This window comes from Ceratotherium simum, chromosome 10, assembly GCF_057802395.1.
Source record: "Ceratotherium simum simum isolate JZ-2026a chromosome 10, ASM5780239v1, whole genome shotgun sequence".
Lineage (NCBI taxonomy): Eukaryota > Metazoa > Chordata > Mammalia > Perissodactyla > Rhinocerotidae > Ceratotherium > Ceratotherium simum.
In genome coordinates, this window is record NC_141909.1 from 65517635 (window position 1) to 65536111 (window position 18477).

Consider the following 18477-nt stretch of genomic DNA (forward strand, 5'->3'; position numbering starts at 1 on the left):
AGTACTCAGCTCACACCAGGACATGAATGAAACTGAATGAAACAAGTTGTTTCAAAAGAGTATATACTGTATGATTCCATTTATATCAAATTCTAGAAAAGCAAAATTAACTTAAGGTGTAAAAAATCAGAATAGTGGTTGCCTCAGGACAGAAGGCTACTGACGGGGAGGATGAAAATGGGAAATGCTCTGCGTCTTGAGAAGTATGGGGTTACATGGGCATACCCATTTCTCAAAATCCTACAGCTAAGATTTGTATACTTCAATGTATGTAAATTTTACCTAACCGAAAAAAAAGAACCATAAATCATCATCTTCATCAAGTAGGAGGTGGAAAGTGGGTAAAGGCATAAATGTTAAAGAATAGCAAAATGTTGATAATTATTGAAGCTGGGTGACAGGTATTCATTATATGACTTTGTTTACTTTGCTTATGTTTTTAATTTCCCATAAGAACAAGCTAAAAAAAGAAACCCAAAAGCCCACTCTTCAGTAAATTAGGATAAGTTAATAGAAAAATATGCCAGACATAAAAAGAAATTACTTACATTTTTTAATTCACTGAGAATTGCCATCTCAACGAGTAGGATCCAAATTAATGTTTCACTATACCTGCCTTTTTATATTATGATCTGTTGTCTAATATGCAAGGCAAAGTTCCCAAATCCCTGAAGTTGTCGGAGAAAGATTTTAAGGACTTTACTTACTAAGATATGGGAGATCTACAATCTGATTGGAACAGAAGAAAAATAGGAGAATGAAAAGAGTAAATATAACAATTAGTTAAAAAGAAATGTGCTACTTTCAAAACTATTACCTGTGACTAAGGCTTAAACCTTATCCCAACTACTTGTGAAGTTAACCTTCAAATTTTAATATATATATTTCATCAGAGTATGCAAAGAATATAGATGAGCATTCATTTTCTAGAACCATGCATTTTATGACAATGGTGCTCTTTATAGTCATAGCTTCTCGTTTTATAATTTGCGATGTTCTAATTAATAAAAATTGTGGAGGAGCCTCTGTCATCGAGACAATTTTTACATACGGGGATCTTTCTACATTGATTTTAACAAGCTGATGAGAACATGTTAAAATATCTTTCAACAATCTATTCTACCCTATCATCAGACTATTTCATGAATACATACTTGTTCACTTTATACCCTTCTGTACTTTCTGAATTTCTTTAAAATGAACTGTATGACCTATACAGTTTCAGGAAGGGACTCCTGATGAGCGGAAAGATATTATTGGGTGGACACGCAAAATGGCATAACTTTCGGCAGGCAAATCGGTGACATCTATCAAAAGCCCAAAAAATATGCAAATCCTTTGACCTAGGAATTCTACTTTGAGGCATATTTGTCTAAAGAAAATAAACAGCTACGTGGAATTGGAGGGACACAGCACACTCCAAACTCAAGGCCTAAGCAGTTCCATCCCCTAGGCCTGAAAGGTATCAGCACGTCTTTATCCCTAACCTTTTCAGGTCTTTGCTCAAATGTTACATTATCAGAGTTCTTCCCTGCTCACTTTTTAAAAAACAGCACCTCTCCAGCCCCATCACTCTTATTTTTTCCTTCATGTTTCGTCATCTGACATACTGTGTATGTGTGTGTGTGAGTGCGAGTGTGTGTGTGTGTGTAAATACATCCCCTCTCCCGCCACCACCACCACCCCTCCACCATAATGTAGGGTGTAGAGACTTTGTTTTGTTCAATGTTCTATTTCCATCACTTTGGACAGTGCCTGACACATAGTGGCAACTGCAAGTTGCTGAATGAATGAATGAATGTTAATCACAGCATCACTTTATACTAATGAAAAACTAGAAATGATCTAAATTTCAAGTAGGAGATTAATTAACTGAGTAATAGCTGAAGCTTTCTTACTGGATGATCGAAGCAGGTAGTTACTTGGTTAAGAAAAAGGTCAACTCAGAGCTAGAAGTTTTGGTTACTGCTGCACTCACCAGGGGTCTTGTTCAGTTCCATGACACATTCAGGCTCACAAAACTACCAGACACACCTGGCCCATCTACTCAGAAAGACAAAGGACAGAACCATAGCAGGCTGGCAGGGCAGCCTCAGTGTCCCTCTTGGCAGGAGTCCTTATAGCACTTATGTTGGTGACACTTCACTCCAGCCATCCAAGAGCCGTCACGGAGGTGTGGGAGCTTCCTGGCTTAGTGCCCCACAGGAACCGATACCTCCTGTCACAAGGCCACAGGCAGAGTTTCCGGGGTCCCTACAAGGGACATGCAGTACGAGAGTAACTGCACTCAAGGAAGCCCTAAGTATGGTGTCCCCATAGGGTACCTTATAGTTCTCCTAATCCAGATGCAATCAATCAATCAGGGGTCAATTTTAGCATGATAATGTTGCCCACAATACAGTTGACACCTGAGACACGGAAGTCAAGTGGCAGCGTAGGGACTCTGAACTCACCTCCTTCCACGGACACAGCCGATTTACAACTACTCTTGGTAAAATTACGCCTGAGACAGAACTGAAAACTGGATAAGAGGAACCCTTGCAACAAACAACAATCCTAATTGAGGTGGAAGAGGCAGAAACTCCCTTCTGGAGAGAAAAAACACCACCTTCACAAGCCGCAGCGCTTCACAGCCACCCAGGAGCAACCCAAAGGTACCCAGCCTTTCCTGGAGGAGTGGGGCCCTGAGCCGGGGAGTGCTCCCACTATAGGCATTTTTCGGACCCAGCACAACCGAGACAAGTGGCATAATATCTGACTTTGCTTGTTACTAACACCACTGGGAGTACCCCAGAAATGCTGGTTCACAAAGAAATTAAAGCCCGCTCTTAAAAGGCCCACACACAAATTTACCTGTTTCGGAAAGCAACCTAAAATCAACAGAAAGGTGCACAGTCCTTTGGTGAAAAGAGACTCACCTCATAGGCTCTGAGTGCATCTCGGTGAGAGGTGAGACCTCTCCAGGGACAGGGACATTGGCGGCGGCCACTGTTGTGACCTGGTGTGGGTGTGCTGACACAGACGCTGGCAGGTGCCACTGGAGTTCTCCCTGTGGCCTGCTAGCCCAGGGTCTGCCCCACCCACTAGAGCACTGATTTAATCCAGCTCAGCCAGGGCAGGCAGCCCACCCTAGGGACTAGCCCCACCCAATAAGCCCTGGGGCAACATGGGGCCCTGCATAGATTGGTGACTGGATTCTCCGAAGCCTGGCAAGTGGGTCCACCTCTGTGGGGCAGGGCATGCACAAGGAGTGGGTGGAGAGCGTGGGGCGTTAGTGGAGTATGTGGGGCTCCTGCCTTGGAGAGACTAGATCCACTTCAAGAGGTCAGGGCCCACACACGGGGCAGGACTGTGTTGACTGTGTGTGTGGACCTGTGGGTGGCGGGGCTTGTCAGCTGCAGAAGACGTGTGCTTCTCAAAGAGTCACACAGGGGATTGGCCCCACCTTCCAAAGCCTGAAACAACTGGGTGCTCCTGTGCCTAAGGCCAGCCCCACCCAGCTTCAATCCTCAGAGAGCTGACAAGAGCCTTATAGGCCAGAGGCTTATAGCAATTGTAAGCCCCTGAGCCTAACAACCAGCCACGCTGGGGGCCTACTCACTTAACAGAAAAACTGCAACAGGAATGTGCTATTACACCTTGTAGCCAACCATGCTGGGGCTCCCCACACCCGATAAAGAGACTGAAGGGCCCACAACAACGACACGCAGCTGAGCATTACAACCAGCCAGCGAGGGGGACAGCTCAGCCTCCCTGGGCACCTATGGGAAGAGCAACCCCACCACAACAGAAGGACACACGTAGCCCACACAGGGGTCACTCCTGGCACATCTGGAACTGGTGATGAGAGGGAAGCACACTGCCAGGCCTCATAAGGCATCACTTATATAAGGTCACCTCTCCAAGATCAGGAGACGTAGCCGACAAACCTAATACATAGATACAAGCACACAGAAAGAGGCAAAATGAGGAAGCAAAGGAATAGGTTCCAAGCAAGGGAAGAGGACAAAACCACAGAAAAGGAACTAAATGAAACAGAAATGAGTAACCTACCCACAGAGAGTTCAAAGAGTGTTAAGGATGCTCACTGATTTTGGGAGAAGAATGGATGAACTCAGTGAGAACATCAACAAAGAAATGAAAGATATAAAAAAGAACCAATCAGAAAAGAAGAAAACAATACTGGAAAATGAAAAATTCACGAGAGGGATTCAAAAGCAGAGTAGAGGACACAGAAGAATGGATCAGCGAGCTGGACGAAAGACTAGAAGAAATCACCCAAGCTGAACAGGTAAAAGAAAAAAGAATTAAAAAGAGTGAGGACAGTCTAAGGGACCTCTGGGACAATATCAAGCACACTAACATCTGTGTTATAGGTGTCCCAGAAGGAGAAGAGCGAGACAAAGGGGCAGAGAATCTATTTCAAGAAATAATAGCTAAAAACTTCTCTAACCTAAGAAACAAAACAGACATCCAGGTATAGGAAGCACAGAGAGCCCCAAACAAGATAAACCCACACCAAGACACGTCATAATTAAAATGTCCAGAATTAAAGACAAAGAGAGAATGCTAAAAGTCACAAGAGAAAGACAACAAGTTACATACAAAGGAAATCCCATAAGGCTATCAGCGGACTTCTCAGCGGAAACCTTACAGGCTAGAAGAGAGTGGCACAATACATTTAAAGTGCTAAATGTAAAAAACCTATAGCCAAGAATACTCTACCTGGCAAGGTTATCATTCAAAATAGAAGGAGAGATAAAAAGCTTCCCAGACAAGCAAAAATTAAAGGAGTTTGTCACCCAGAAACCAGTACTACAAGAAATGCTAAAGGGACTTATTTAAGGGGGAAAGATAAAACCACAAATAGGCAAAATTATCTATTCCCATGATAAGAGGGTAATGGATACAAACGCACAAAAAAGATGATGGATATGATATCAAAAACATAAAATGTGGGAAGAGGGGAGTTTTAGAGTAGAGCTTTCAGATAGAGGTCAAACTAAAGAGACCATTAACTTAATATAGATCGCTATATACATAGGTTACTGTGTATGAACCTCATGGTAATCACAAACCAGAAATCTATAATAAGTACACAAAAAACTAAGAGAAATGAACACAAACATAATACTAAAGAAAGCCATCAAACCACAAGGGAAGAGAGCAAGTGAAGAAGAAAGGAACAGAGAAAAACTACTAGAACACCAAGAAAAAAAAGTTAAAAAAAGGAAGTAAGTCCATACTTATCAATAGCTACTTTAATAATCTTATTTATTTATTTATTTATTTCCCCAAAGCCCCAGTAGGTAGTTGTATGTCATAGCTGCACATCCTTCTAGTTGCTGTATGTGGGACGCGGCCTCAGCATGGCCAGAGAAGCAGTGTGTCGGTGCGCGCCCGGGATCCGAACCCGGGCCGCCAGCAGTGGAGCGCGCGCACTTAACCACTAAGCCACGGGGCCGGCCCTCAATAGCTACTTTAAATGTCAATGGACTAAATGCTCCAATTAAAAGGCACAGGGTGGCTAATTGGATAAAAAAACAAGACCCATACATATGCTGCATACAAGAGACACACCTCAGACCTAAAGACACTCACAAACTGAAAGTGAAGGGATTGAAAAAGATACTCCACGCAAATGGCAATGAAAAGAAAGCGGGGGTAGCAATACTCATATCAGACGAAATAGACTTTAAAACAAAAACTGTAACGAGACAAAGAAGAGCACGACATAATGATCAAAACAATCCAACAAGAGGATATGACACTTGTAAATATCTATGCACCTAATGTAGGAGCACCTAAATATATAAAGCAATTATTAACAGCCATAAAAGGAGAAATACACAGTAACACAATAATAGTAGGGGACTTATACACTCCATTTACACCAATGGATAGATCATCCAAACAGAAGATCAATAAGGAAACACTGGCCTTAAATGACACTCTAGAACAGATGGACCTAGTAGATATATACAGAACATTCCATCCAAAAACGAAAGAATACACATTCTTTTCAAATGCACATGGAACATTCTCCAGGATCCATCACATATTACACCACAAAACAAGTCTCCATAAATTTAAGAACATTGAAACAATGCCAAGCACCTTTCTGACCACAACGGGTATGAAACTAGAAATCAACTATAGGAAGAAAATCAGAAAAGCCACAAATATGTAGAGATTAAACAAAATGCTACTGAAAACGATTGGGTGAATGAACAAATCAAAGGAGAAATCGAAAAATACCTGGAGACAAATGAAAATGAGAATACGACATGCCAGAATTTATGGGATACGGCAAATGCAATTCCAAGAGGGACATTTACAGCAATGCAAATAAAAATCTCAAATAAAAAATCTAACAATGCACCTAAAGGAACTGGAAAAAGAAGAACAAAGCCCCAAAGCAGTAGAAGAAGGGAAATAATAAAAATCAGAGCATAAACAAATGAAATAGAGACTAAAAAAACAACAGAAAAAATTAATAAAACCAAATAGTCTCAGCCAACAGCCAGCATCAACCACTGAAATGTACAAGAGCAAGCCTTCAATGATTCCAGAGACCAGCCTTGAACCTGCCCCTGCTAACTAAGAGTGGAGCAGACACAGCCATCGCTGCCACACTCTGCCCAAACTGCAGACAGATGCTGGCACTGTTAAGCCACTAAGCTTTGGGATGGTTTGTTACGCAGCAATAGGGAACTGGAACAGATTTTGGTGCTTGGAAGTTGGGTAGTGCTGTAATGAAAAAACAAAAATGTATGGGAGAGGTTTGGGTATTGGGCTGTGGGTGGAAACTGGAAAGATCTTGAGGAAGTGTCAGCGAAAGCTTAGGGCCTCAAAGAGGCTGTGAGACTCGAACAGCCCTCAAAGCTGTGAGTGAGGGCTTTAGGGAACTCAATGATTCAGCCAGCTGGAGGAAATGGGATCGTTGTCTAGCAACACCGTTGCTTATAGTGATGTGGAAAATGGGAAACAGACTCAATGAATTGGATGATCTACTAAGGAGACTTCCAGACGGTGTGTTGAAGGTGCCTCCTGACTTCTTAGTTGCTGATGATAAAATGTGACAGGTGAGAGATAAGAAAAAACGGTTCCATATAAAGGAGCCAGGACTGGCTGGGATCAAAAATAGAATTGTTTCTCATTCGTAGCCCCTCCAGACAGCAAACAATGCTGAAATGTAGAAATGCCTTCTGACTGGAGATTAAATCCAGGGCAGTGTCAGGAAAACACTGTAAAGATGGGCACGACTGTAAAACCCTTTGTTAAGATCTTGGAAAGATTTAAGGTGGTGCCTCAGAGAGCCTTTCAAACAGACAACAGGATTTCTAAGAAACTTAAGGGTGTGGGCCAACAGCCTCTCACAGGAGCTCAGCGTAGACCAGGACATTGGTTCCCAAACTGTGCCCTAGGGCAGGCTGGAGCACACAGGGAAACACAGCCATATCTGTCACTGACCATGTGAACTACTAACTCAATGGAGTTCACAGTTTTAGCATTAGACTACTGCACTCCTTTCTATGACATCATATCTTTGTGAAAATGGTTTTCCGGCAGTCGCTGTGATAAAAAGCAAGTACTCTTCAAAAATCAATGTGGAACAGGAAATGAGAGGGGCATGCTGTGGTCCAGTCTGATTCCAAGGCCGGGTCATAAAAACAATACAAACTCCTCCTGGCTCACTTTCTCTTGGGACACCCGCCCTTGGAACCCAGCCACCACGCAGTGAGGAAGCCCAGGCCACGTGTAGGTGTTTCTGCTAACAGTCCCAGCAAAGGTTTCAGCTAATAGCCAGCATCAACTGCCAGACCTAGGAGTGAGCAAACCTTCAGATGATTCCAGCCCCTGGACTTCCAAGTCTTCCAACTGAGGCCCCAGACATCACGGGGCAGAGATCAGCCTTCTCCACCAGGCTCTGTTCAAACTGCTGACCCACAGAGCCCATGAGCACAAAAAACGGTGGTTTTCTCCCTCCCTGCAGCCCTCTTCTCTCTCCTCCTGTCTTCTCCCTCACCCTCCCCTTTCTCCTGTTACCTCTCCTCCTTTGCCCCCTCCTCTCTCCCCTCTGGCCTTGTCCTCTCCCCTTCCTCCCTGCTCCCTCTCCTCACTCCCCCTTTTCCTTACTACTGTTTAGGATTTTGCCTCCTGCACTCCCCTTTTCCTACACTCTCACGTCCCTTCCCTTTCCCTCACCACCACTTTTGTTAGATCTTCATCCCTCTCCCTTCCCTAAAAAAAAAAAAAAAGATTAAAAAAATGGTTGTTTTATGCTGCTAAATTTTGGGGCAATTGTTATGTAGCCATGGTAACTATATCGATGGGAGATCAATATATATTACAAATAAAGAAACTAAAAGCAGGCCATGCATGGAGCAACGATGACAGCGCATCATGAATCAAAGATGATGATTAACCCAAATCTGTGCATCTGGAATCCCTTAAAAGACAAGAAGGGAGGGCAAAAATCATTAAAAGGTATATTTTTAAAAACTCAAAACAAATGTACCTCATTTACCAATCTTTTGATGTAGGACCAAAGCCTCTTCTTTGAACATAGGACCACTGAGAGAAGTTCCAAGATACGTCTTTTATATATACACCACATCCATAGTACATCCTCCAATATTTCCAATTTTGGTTTCTTTAAAGTAGAAACATGGAGCGAGAACTTAAAAATGCTTACAAAGCAATCTGAGTGCAGAATTCTCCTAGATTTTTATGCTTGTCTCATTCATACCTAATTTGAAAGCAATTTTCAAAATTACCTTTCCTGAATCTCTGCCAAGCATTCAACTCATTTTAACCATTTCTATAATACTTAATTAAATTGTATAATTATAATAAAAACCACGATGGGTCATAAACAGATCTGGGAGCTAAAAAAATCCCATTCTTGACAAGTATTATATACGTATGTGTGTATTACCTAATTCTATATACTTATATAGAATTTTTTTGTTGTTTTATTTTATTTCTAAAAAGGAGGAGGAGGTACCCACTATGGGCACATCACTGAATTAGCTTACCTTCTACCACCAATTATGTTTTCCAGGGGTAGTTGTGATACAATGTCATACAATGTAGAAACTAAAAAGGTCCATAAAAATGTTAAGTCACTCTGGGAAACAGAAATCTACACTAGCTGTCTATTCTGCTAAGAGAGGTCAGAGATGGGCATCTTAAAGCTACATACCTTATTACTTGAATCGATGATGTCATCAATTTAAGACACATCATTTATGTATCACTAAAACAAAACACTACCACTTAAACTACAACACAATGCTAAAATATCACCGACTGCACTTAGCATCAGTGAAAGACAATACTCTTTCGGCAAGCACAAGTAAACACTATTTTGAGGAAACCACATAAGCTGAGAGCACTGATAATTACCAGTCAAAGGAAGTCATATAAAATACTTGCAATCAGCGCTGGCCTGGTGGCGTAGCGGTTAAGTTCACATGCTCTGCTTTGGCCGCCTGGAGTTTGCCGGTTGGGATCCTGGGCTCAGACGTACGTACCACTCATCAAGCCATGCTGAGGGGGTGTCCCACGCAGAGCAACTAGAGGGATGTGCAACTATGACATACAACTATCTACTGGGGCTTTGGGGAGAAAAAGGGAAAAAAGGAGGAAGATTGGCAACAGATGTTAGCTCAGGGCCAATCTTCCTCAAAAAACAGAAAAAATAGTTGTAATCAACATGCTAAAATTCTATCCTAGGTGCAGTTTTTTTTGTTTGTTTTTTTGGTGAGGAAGATTAACCCTGAGCTAACATCTGTTGCCAACCCTCCTCTTTTTGCTGAAGAAGACTGCCCTGGGCTAACATCTGTGCCCATCTTCCTCTTAATATGTAGGACGCCTGCCACAGCATGGCTTGATAAGCCTTGCATAGGTCTGTGTTCAGGATCCCAACCTGGGAACCCCGGGCCACTGAAGCAGAGCACATGAACTTAGTCGCTATGCCACCCGGCTGGCTTCCTAGGTAGCATTTTTAAAATGGAAATTTCCAATAAACAAGTCCTTCAGAGACACAAAGCTACTTTCAAATTAGGACGTAAATGATTTGTTAATTTACACCTTAAAGAGGCAATTAATTGGCAATTAATAACACTGATGAATATGTAAGAGAATGTGTGAAATTCTCAGTTCCATCAATACTCATTTCCTCTCTAGACTGTATAGAGATGTCCCTTTCTAAGTACAGAACAATAACAGTATTACTCAAGTAATCATTAGTCTCTGTGTTTACAAACTGATACTCTTCATTAATTCAGTAGCTCCCACGTACTTTAATTTTAAAAAGTTTTTCTAAAAGAAAAAGCTTACTGGAGTTTCAAAAATTACTTTCACAGAAGAACATTCAAATTGCAATTCAGTTTACCTCTCCTTTGGGGCACCTCCTGGAGCTCTCTGACGCCTGCCAACTGTGGCCTCCAAACTTTTCAGTTGTCTTCTGCTGGGCGGCTTTGTTGTTTGTACATTTACTGTGCTTAATTCAACTTTCACGCCCTTAATAATATGTAACAAGTCTTTGTTCCTATTCTCCTTTACACTGTCTTGGCTCTCTGTCTCCTTGGAAATCTCCTGTGTTGGAATAGACTGCTCATCTTTCTTGCCATAAATCACACTGTTAGTGCCAAAATATCTTTGGATATTATTTTTTGTCCTAGAGAGATGCATTGAAGAAAAAAAAAGGAAAAATACCATGCAAAATAAGAAAGCAAGGTCTCAGAACACTGTTTCTACGTGTTTTTAAAATTTTTCAATTCAAACCCTTCCCTTTTGCTTTTTATTATTATTGTTGGCAAGCATAACGACAGCAACTTAACATTTATTGAACGTATACTAAGTGCCTAGTCTTGTGCCACATATTTTATGTACATTTTCTCATACCCACATCAACCCCATAAGGTAGGAATTATCTCCATTTTGCAGATAAGGGAAGTGTTCAGCCAATGAACCTAAGATGGGAAGAGGGAAAAGAGATCTTTTTCCCTCCAATCTTTTTCAGCTTGGGCTTCCTCACAGCATAGCATCTTAGAGTATTTGAATTTCTTACATAAAACTTCATATTTCGACTTCTATGAAATTTTGCAAAGAACCGTCGCATACATTAATTTGATCATCATGATAACAATTGAAGTAGGCAGAGCAAGGATTTTTATCCTCAATTTACTAATGGGAAAAATGAGCCTCAGAGAAGTTGAGTGAGTGGCCCAAAATCATATGGCCAGTAAGTGCCAGCCAACAAGCCTCCTGACGCCTAACCAGGGCTCTTTCCCCGGTTTTCACGCCCTCCTCAAAGGTGTGTTTGTGTTCCGTTGGCATCATTCCAACATGAATGTTGAAGTTCAACTGACATCAAGGTGCTGGTGTCAGAAAAACCATGCTTCTGAGATTAGTGTGGTAAGACAAATTAAGAAAGGGCAAAGGAAACTTTAAGGATCCATTTACTAGAGAGATTTTAATTAGGATGTATTTCAATTTAGATTGTAGGTGTTCATTGTACTATCTGAAAAGAAGGGCTTCTACTATTATCTTATTGGAAACTCCCCTGGCCCCAGCACAAACCATCAACAGTGGTAGGATAAAAAGTTGGCATGAACCATTTACACCACCAAGTAACTTTTTAAACCAGTTAGTTGTCTCACCTCCCCTTCCATCTGTTCCTTTTCAGGATCATAAATGAGCAACAAATGGAGTGGTTTCAATTTTACTTCCCCTTCTTGTCCTTGGCTAAAATTGTCTTAATAGATGCTGAAATGGCTTCAAGTCAGAGATGGGAGAGGAAAAGTTGTCAAGGAGACTGTTAAAGGGAAGTGATTGATGCTTTGATAAGAGTGTCATCCAACAAGAAAAGCTAGTACTGGTAAAGCAAACTTATAAGTCCCTGTATCGTAGCGTCCAGTAGGACAGTGATGATTATTCAGATTCTTCAATGAAATGATGCTGTGGCAAGAAAAAAATGTGTTTCAAAGATTACTTCATCTTTCTAGCTGTCAAACTTGATTTTGATTTTGTGAAATATGAGATAAGCAAAAAAATTCCCATCATGCACTAACGTTAGAGCTGATCTCAAGATACTTTGTTGTTGTTGTTGTTGTTAGGAAGATTCGCTCTGAGCTAACATCTCTTGCCAAGCTTCCTCTTTTTTTGCTTGAGGAAGAGTAGCCCTAAGCTAACGTCTGTGTCATTGTTCCTCTGTTTTGTATGTGGGATGCTGCCACAGCATGGCTTGACGAGTGGTGTAGATCCACGCCTGGGATATGAACCTGCAAGCTTGGGCTGCCGAAGTGGAGCACACTGGACTTAACCACTATGCCATGGGGCCGGCCCCTCAAAGTAACCTTAAAATCATACATAGACAAGTCATGAATGCTCAAAGGATCTTGAAGAAAATAGTCTATCTTTTCAAGTCTCAAATATTTATATTGGTGACACTGTTTAGTGTTGTGGTTCACAATGCCCAGCAAATGTCAAGGTCAACAAAAAAAGGCTATCCTACTATATGTTAGAGAGTTACTTCATGGGTCTCCTCACCTCCTTAATACATGGAGACAGGCGGGGACAGGGCCTGGGACTATAAGGAAAGGAAGCTATTTGAAGGGTGCCATGTGACATAGACTGCCCACAAAATACCCATAGTTAGAGGGAAAAAAACTCTGACATATGTTTTAAAAACTATTTGTAATATTTTCCCCAAGAAAGTAAAAGCAAAATGGAGAATAAAGCACTAAAACTCTGTAGCTCAGGTATTATAATACACGCAGCGGAGAGCGCAGGCTTCCAGGATGGGCAGAGCAGGGGACCGGGCTCCGGCCTTTCCTGTGGGACGCTGTCAAGTTTTCTTACCCTCCCTGGGCCTCAGGTGTCTTATCTGGAAAAGCAAATAATTATAGCGCCTCCCTTACAGGGTGGCCGTGAGGATTAAGTGGATTAAGATACGTTTACGTGCTTATAATGGCTCTTAGCTCACAGTGCGCACTGTGTAAGTGTTTGCTACTCTTACAGTCAAAATTGAAAGATAGAATGGTAATATCCTTTGAAAGTTTAAAAATCAAAGAAGCCGTGTGGAAGAATTTTGTTTTTTAATAAACCTTTTATTTTTAAATAATTTTAGGCATACAGAAAAGTTGTAAAAACAGTACAGATATTTCCCTGTATGCCAACCCAGACCATCCAAATGTTAACATTTTAACACATCTGTTTGTATCATTCTCATTCTCTCTCCTATTATTTTTCTCAGAAAACACTTGAGAGTAAATTGCAGACAATGCACTTTACCTCTAAATATTTGGGGTGTATTTCCTAAAAACAAGGACATTCTCTTACATAGGCAGAGTACAATTATAAAATTAGGAAATTAACATTGATACCATACTATAAATCAAGCTACAGATCTTATTCAAATTTCACCAGCTGTCACAGTGATGTCCTTCAGAGCAAAAGAGAAACTTTTTTGCTTCTAGGACCTAACCAGAGATCACATGTTACATTTAATTCCATGCCTCTTTAGCCTGCTTTGATTCAGTTCAGTTCCTCAGTCCATCTTTGTCCTTCACGACTGTGAGAGTTTTGAAGAGTTCAGGCCAGTTATTTTGTAGCACACCGTCGTTCTTTTTTTTTTTTGCTGATGTTTCCTAGTTATTAGATAGAAGTCATTCATTTCGGGCAGGAGAACAACAGACGTAAGGTTGTGTCTTTCTCTGTGCTTCATATCAAGAGGCACAGATGTTTATTTGTCCCATTACTGGTGGTATTAAAAATGAACAGCTGGGTGAAGAGGTACATGGGGCGAGGTCTGGAAGGGTCCCAAGCACAGGAGGCCCTGTCCCCATGGAGCTGAGGTGTGCCACCCTCCCGGCACACAGACGTGTTCGCCAACTCTGAAGCTCCTGCAGAAAACAGTGTTGGTTGAGGATGTTAAATTATCTAGAAGGCTAGTAAATACCATCCTTGACAAGGATGTCTTCTGATTTCAAATGTAGCACTCCTGGAGAACACCAAGGCCATTTTTTCCAGCAATTACTACTTCTGGGCCTAACAGTGAACTTTCATCAATCAACCCTTATCAGATAGTCCCGGGGCAATATATTGTTGTTGTTGTTAAGAACTTTAATATATTTCCTCACGATAGTGCTGAAGAAAATGAAATGAAAGAATTTTAAGAAATAAGGAGAATACTGTTTCCAGCCTCTTCATGGTGCTGCAGATCTCTGCAATCTATGATTCGAAGGTGGAAATTCAGGTAAAAATAATACTGATATTACATTCAATTGTGTTATAAAGCAATAGGTACACTTGGCACTGGATGTTGAGAAGAGTTATTCAAATATTCTGAATTATAGGACATCCTTGGATGAGGACAGCCTGAGAGTTTAGGAAGGGTCATATCCTGAGACGTAGATAGGCATTCTTGGTTCTCTGCAGCACGAAGGGCAAACAGGAAAGACCAGTGTTGAGAATGAGACCTGCCCTTGGGTGTCACAGGGATGCAGAAGGGAAAGGGTGGGTGCAGCTGCCAGAATGCAGTATTTGAAGCCTATGCCGACAGCTCTCTGGAGTCCAGTGTGATAGTTATATTTATTGCCATATAACACACACACACAGCCCACTCAAAGTATATATACATTGCTCTGATTCCAAAGCACTGTGAATAAACGATCATGTGAAATTTGTTAGCTAATGAGTCAGAAGTGGGGTTCAATGAATAGTGGTTCACTAAGCTGAGAGAGTTTGTCATGCATAGAATTAATAATTATACAGAAATATTGAAAACAGGCTAAATTATACAAAGTTACAAAATAGCAGCAAAGATATTAAAATAGCAGGTTACCTTAGTGGCACAAGCAATTTCACTTCAGCTTAATGTACTTCCTTCCCATAATATCTAATCTACCCCAGGTTCATTTCTTATGTTATTTGATTACTATGCTAATTCTAAGAAACACTTTAAATCTGAGTAAATAATACATCTTGGAAAGATCTAAATGAATAATACACCTAGAAAGATTCAGGAAAAGTTAGAAATATTCTGCCTATCTGCCATTTGCTGCCAATCAGTTCCTGCTGGTGGACCATAGTAGGGCAAATAGAGAAGCCACTTCTCCCTAGTGGCAGGTGGAATACAAATGACACAGCACAGGTGAGTTTTACCGGTACTGTGGCAACTTGCTATGCATCCATCAAAATGTTTGCGGCTTCTTTTATTCCACGTTCCATCATACTTGCTCTGTCTGCGTATACTTCATATGCAATCAAATTTAATTTATAGTATGAATTGCTTTTTCAGCCACTAGCATCACCTGTATATGTGGCTTCATTTTCCAATAAATGTGTTGCTTGGTTGTTTATTATATAGCAGTATCCATTGATACCAATATATTTATTTTTAGCTTTATGATTTTATATTTTAAGGTTGGTAGACACTGTTGAATATCCAGAATTTATGATTTCATATTTCCATTTTAGAGAATCAGTATACTTTATTTTATGTGGAAAATGATCCTTTTCCCTAAAATCAACTCTAAATTAACTTTCAATGCTTCTATGTAAAAGAGTACATAAAACTTTTTCCAACAAAATTGGGAGGTACCATCTATACTTGCAATATGGTAATTAATGATAGTAGCATTGCCATCGTTGGGCACTAAACAATTTATATCTGTTATGTAATTTTCTGAATGACATCAGGATTATCCAGTGCAGGGTAATTGTGTGTCACAGCAGATGGATGACACCATGTAACAAGTTGTCCAGGAACAGTCAATATTTGGAAATCCAACTAGCCAGGCTGGCAGTGGCATTCGCACACTGAGGTTTGCTCTTTGTGAAATAAGCCTACAGAATAAACCCACGTCTCCAGCAGTTTTAGCTCACCATTTCAATTTACTTTGACTCCTCTAGCAACAGTATTCACTTATTATGAACATCTTTCCAAAGGCAATGGACTGGCTGAAAGGCACAGAAAGGAGAGAATGGGGCTAGGTGTGGGGCCTTGCTTGTCATGAGGTTTCCTGATTTGCGTGGGGACTGTGTGTGTGGCAGAATGTCAGATGTGCTATTTCCCTTCTTTTTTCATAGGTGGAATAAGAGCTGTTTTGTCTCCACACCTTCCACGATGGGAAATTTTTATCTTTCTCCCTGTATGTACATGTATTTCCAGCTAATCTAGTTTAGGAACCAGGGCTAACTATAGTATCAAACATGTCCTAAAAGAGATGAATTACATATATGTGTTTATATAAAATAAATATAGATGTATGGTATTAGTATAAATATGTAACACTTACTACGTGAAAATAAAGTTTAGTCCCCCTTGGAATACTAAGGCAGTAAGACTTCAGGCTTGCCTCCAGGGGCTGGTGATCTGGTCGGGGCCACAGATGGGCTAATAAGTGAAATAACAAGATACTCAAAGCAGTAGGTGCAAAGTGGCGCACTCTGAGGAGCCTCCGAGATCCCAGTAGCCTTTTGACAAGGTGTGCAGTGCCCAAAGCCAAAGGGCAGGGGCTGGGGCAGGGGCATCGACAGACCTGCAGCAGCACATACGGGAGATGGGGAGATGCGGCGGAGTGGGAAGTGGTTTTGTGCCCGTCAAATGAGACTGTCTAGATGCTTGCCTCTTCCCTCTCTATGTAAAATGAGTCATTCTGAGTACATTTGTATGCAAAATTGCTTTGGATTTTAAGTTTATCAGAGACCAGGATCATGTCACTCTAACGTGCATTGCACAGCATATGAGAGAACTATGTTGAAACAGTGCTTAGCAAATGATTTCTGGAGATGACAGAGAGGCTTCCAGGCAGACCCGTCCTCAGGCCGAATTCTGAAGCATCTGCAAGTTCCCTGGTCCCCACACCCCCACCTCCTCGCCTTTTCCTCCTCATTCTCTCCCTCACTGCCTCTGGCTTCTCAGAGCCTCCCTGCGTTGGGCCTCACCTGGGCCTGACACCCTGGCGAAGCCTCCTCCCCAAATTAGGCTTCTCCTCCCTCTTCTGCCTGTCGAACTCCCTCTCTCTCGCCCGTCCTGGTGGACGGCTCTGTAATCAAACTAACTTACACTAATGTATGAAGGCCAAATTGCTGGCTTATTATACTAGCCATGGCAAGAAAATTTTTTAAAAGAGCTTTTAACTTCCAATAAGCAAAGACTGTAGCTTCAGCTGAGATTGTTTCTTTTTGCTTTCCTGGCCCTCTCAAATTATGCCCTCGGGAAACTGCTTCTCGGCCTAGGAGTTAACTTACTCTGACCCTTGGACACATTTGTAATGTTCAAGTGCCCTCTGGGGGCAAAAATAATCTCATGTTACATAAAACATTTATACCGTGTGTGTGGGGGGGGTGAATCTGTGTTGTGGTGTGTGTGTGTGCATGCACGCGCCCCCACCAAAAGACTACAAATGGTTGGAACCTGTGCTGCGGGGTCCCATCCTTCCTCTCCCCCCACTTCTAGACCCCCAGTCCAAGCCACCATTGTCCTGGGCCTTGACTATTTCAATAGTCACCTAACTGGCCCCCTTCCCATCATTTTCACTCTGCTACAATTTCTTCTCTCCCCAGCCATCAAAGTGATTTTTAGTAACTTAATTCAGACCATCTTCTTCACCTGTTTAAACTCCTCAACTGGCTCCTCATTGCACTTAATTTTTTTTTCCCAGAGGGTAAGATTTTACTTTAATGTTACATCAATCTCACAAATAAACCCAGCACCGCCAGAAACACTGAGCAGAAAAAGTGCCAATGCAGAGGCCTGGCACAGAAGGAGGGAGGAATCCAGCTCATCTCCCCCACGATCCTAGCCTGGAGAGGTATTTCTATTACACAAGAGTGAGGACAGCTGACATAGAAGCAATCCGGTCTATAGACACTTCGAGCTAAGAAATAGAAAATCTTACCAGGTGGGGTTCGGGCAGGGCCAGGAAACAGGCCCAAATGCCTTCAAGAGCACAGCCCTTGGCTACTGCTCTGCCCTCCTTCCCCACCTCTCTCCGCCCCTCACTCACTGCATTCCCACCACCAGGGCCTGCTTTCTGTTCTCCGTATAGGCACAATGCAGCCTTGCTTCAGGACCTTCAGCTTTGGCGTGGAATATCCTTTTGTCTGGAATATTCTCAAAGACTGTCCCAGGATTGGCTCCTTCACGTCTTTCTAACTTGGCTCAACAGTCGCCTTCCCAGCGGTGCCACATCCAGTGAAGCCGACCCGCCCTCTCCACCGCGCTGCCTTCCCAGCGCTCCTCGCTCTCTGAAAGGACGTCTGTTCCTTCACTCGGCGCTTTCACCGAGTGCGGTGGGCACTGTCCCGTGCACTCGGGACATGTCATGGTGCAGACAGACAAGCTCCCTGCCTCGGGGAGCTTACAGATCTTCTCAGTCCTGTGGTTTAGTCCTTTATCGTCAGCCTCCTCCACTGAAACGTAAGCTGTACGAGAGCAGGGGCTTCGGTCAGCCTTGT

At 42.1% G+C, this 18477-nt stretch overlaps 2 protein-coding genes across 2 annotated transcripts in view; one reads left to right on the forward strand and one right to left on the reverse strand.

Annotated features, from left to right (window-relative positions):
• LOC147916152 (phosphatidylinositol 3,4,5-trisphosphate 3-phosphatase TPTE2-like) overlaps positions 1-18346 on the reverse strand; it is a 59072-nt gene extending 40726 nt beyond the window's left edge. Inside the window, exons 1-3 of the mRNA XM_087435747.1 lie at positions 18226-18346; positions 13773-13916; positions 9042-9102 (exon numbers count right to left, since the gene is read on the reverse strand). Coding sequence (XP_087291873.1) covers positions 9042-9102; positions 13773-13916; positions 18226-18346 — 326 coding nt within the window. The remainder of the gene's footprint in view (positions 1-9041; positions 9103-13772; positions 13917-18225) is intronic.
• Positions 1-18477, forward strand: part of LOC101394705 (mitochondrial ornithine transporter 1) — a 99024-nt gene that overhangs the window by 53959 nt on the left and 26588 nt on the right. The window lies entirely within an intron of this gene.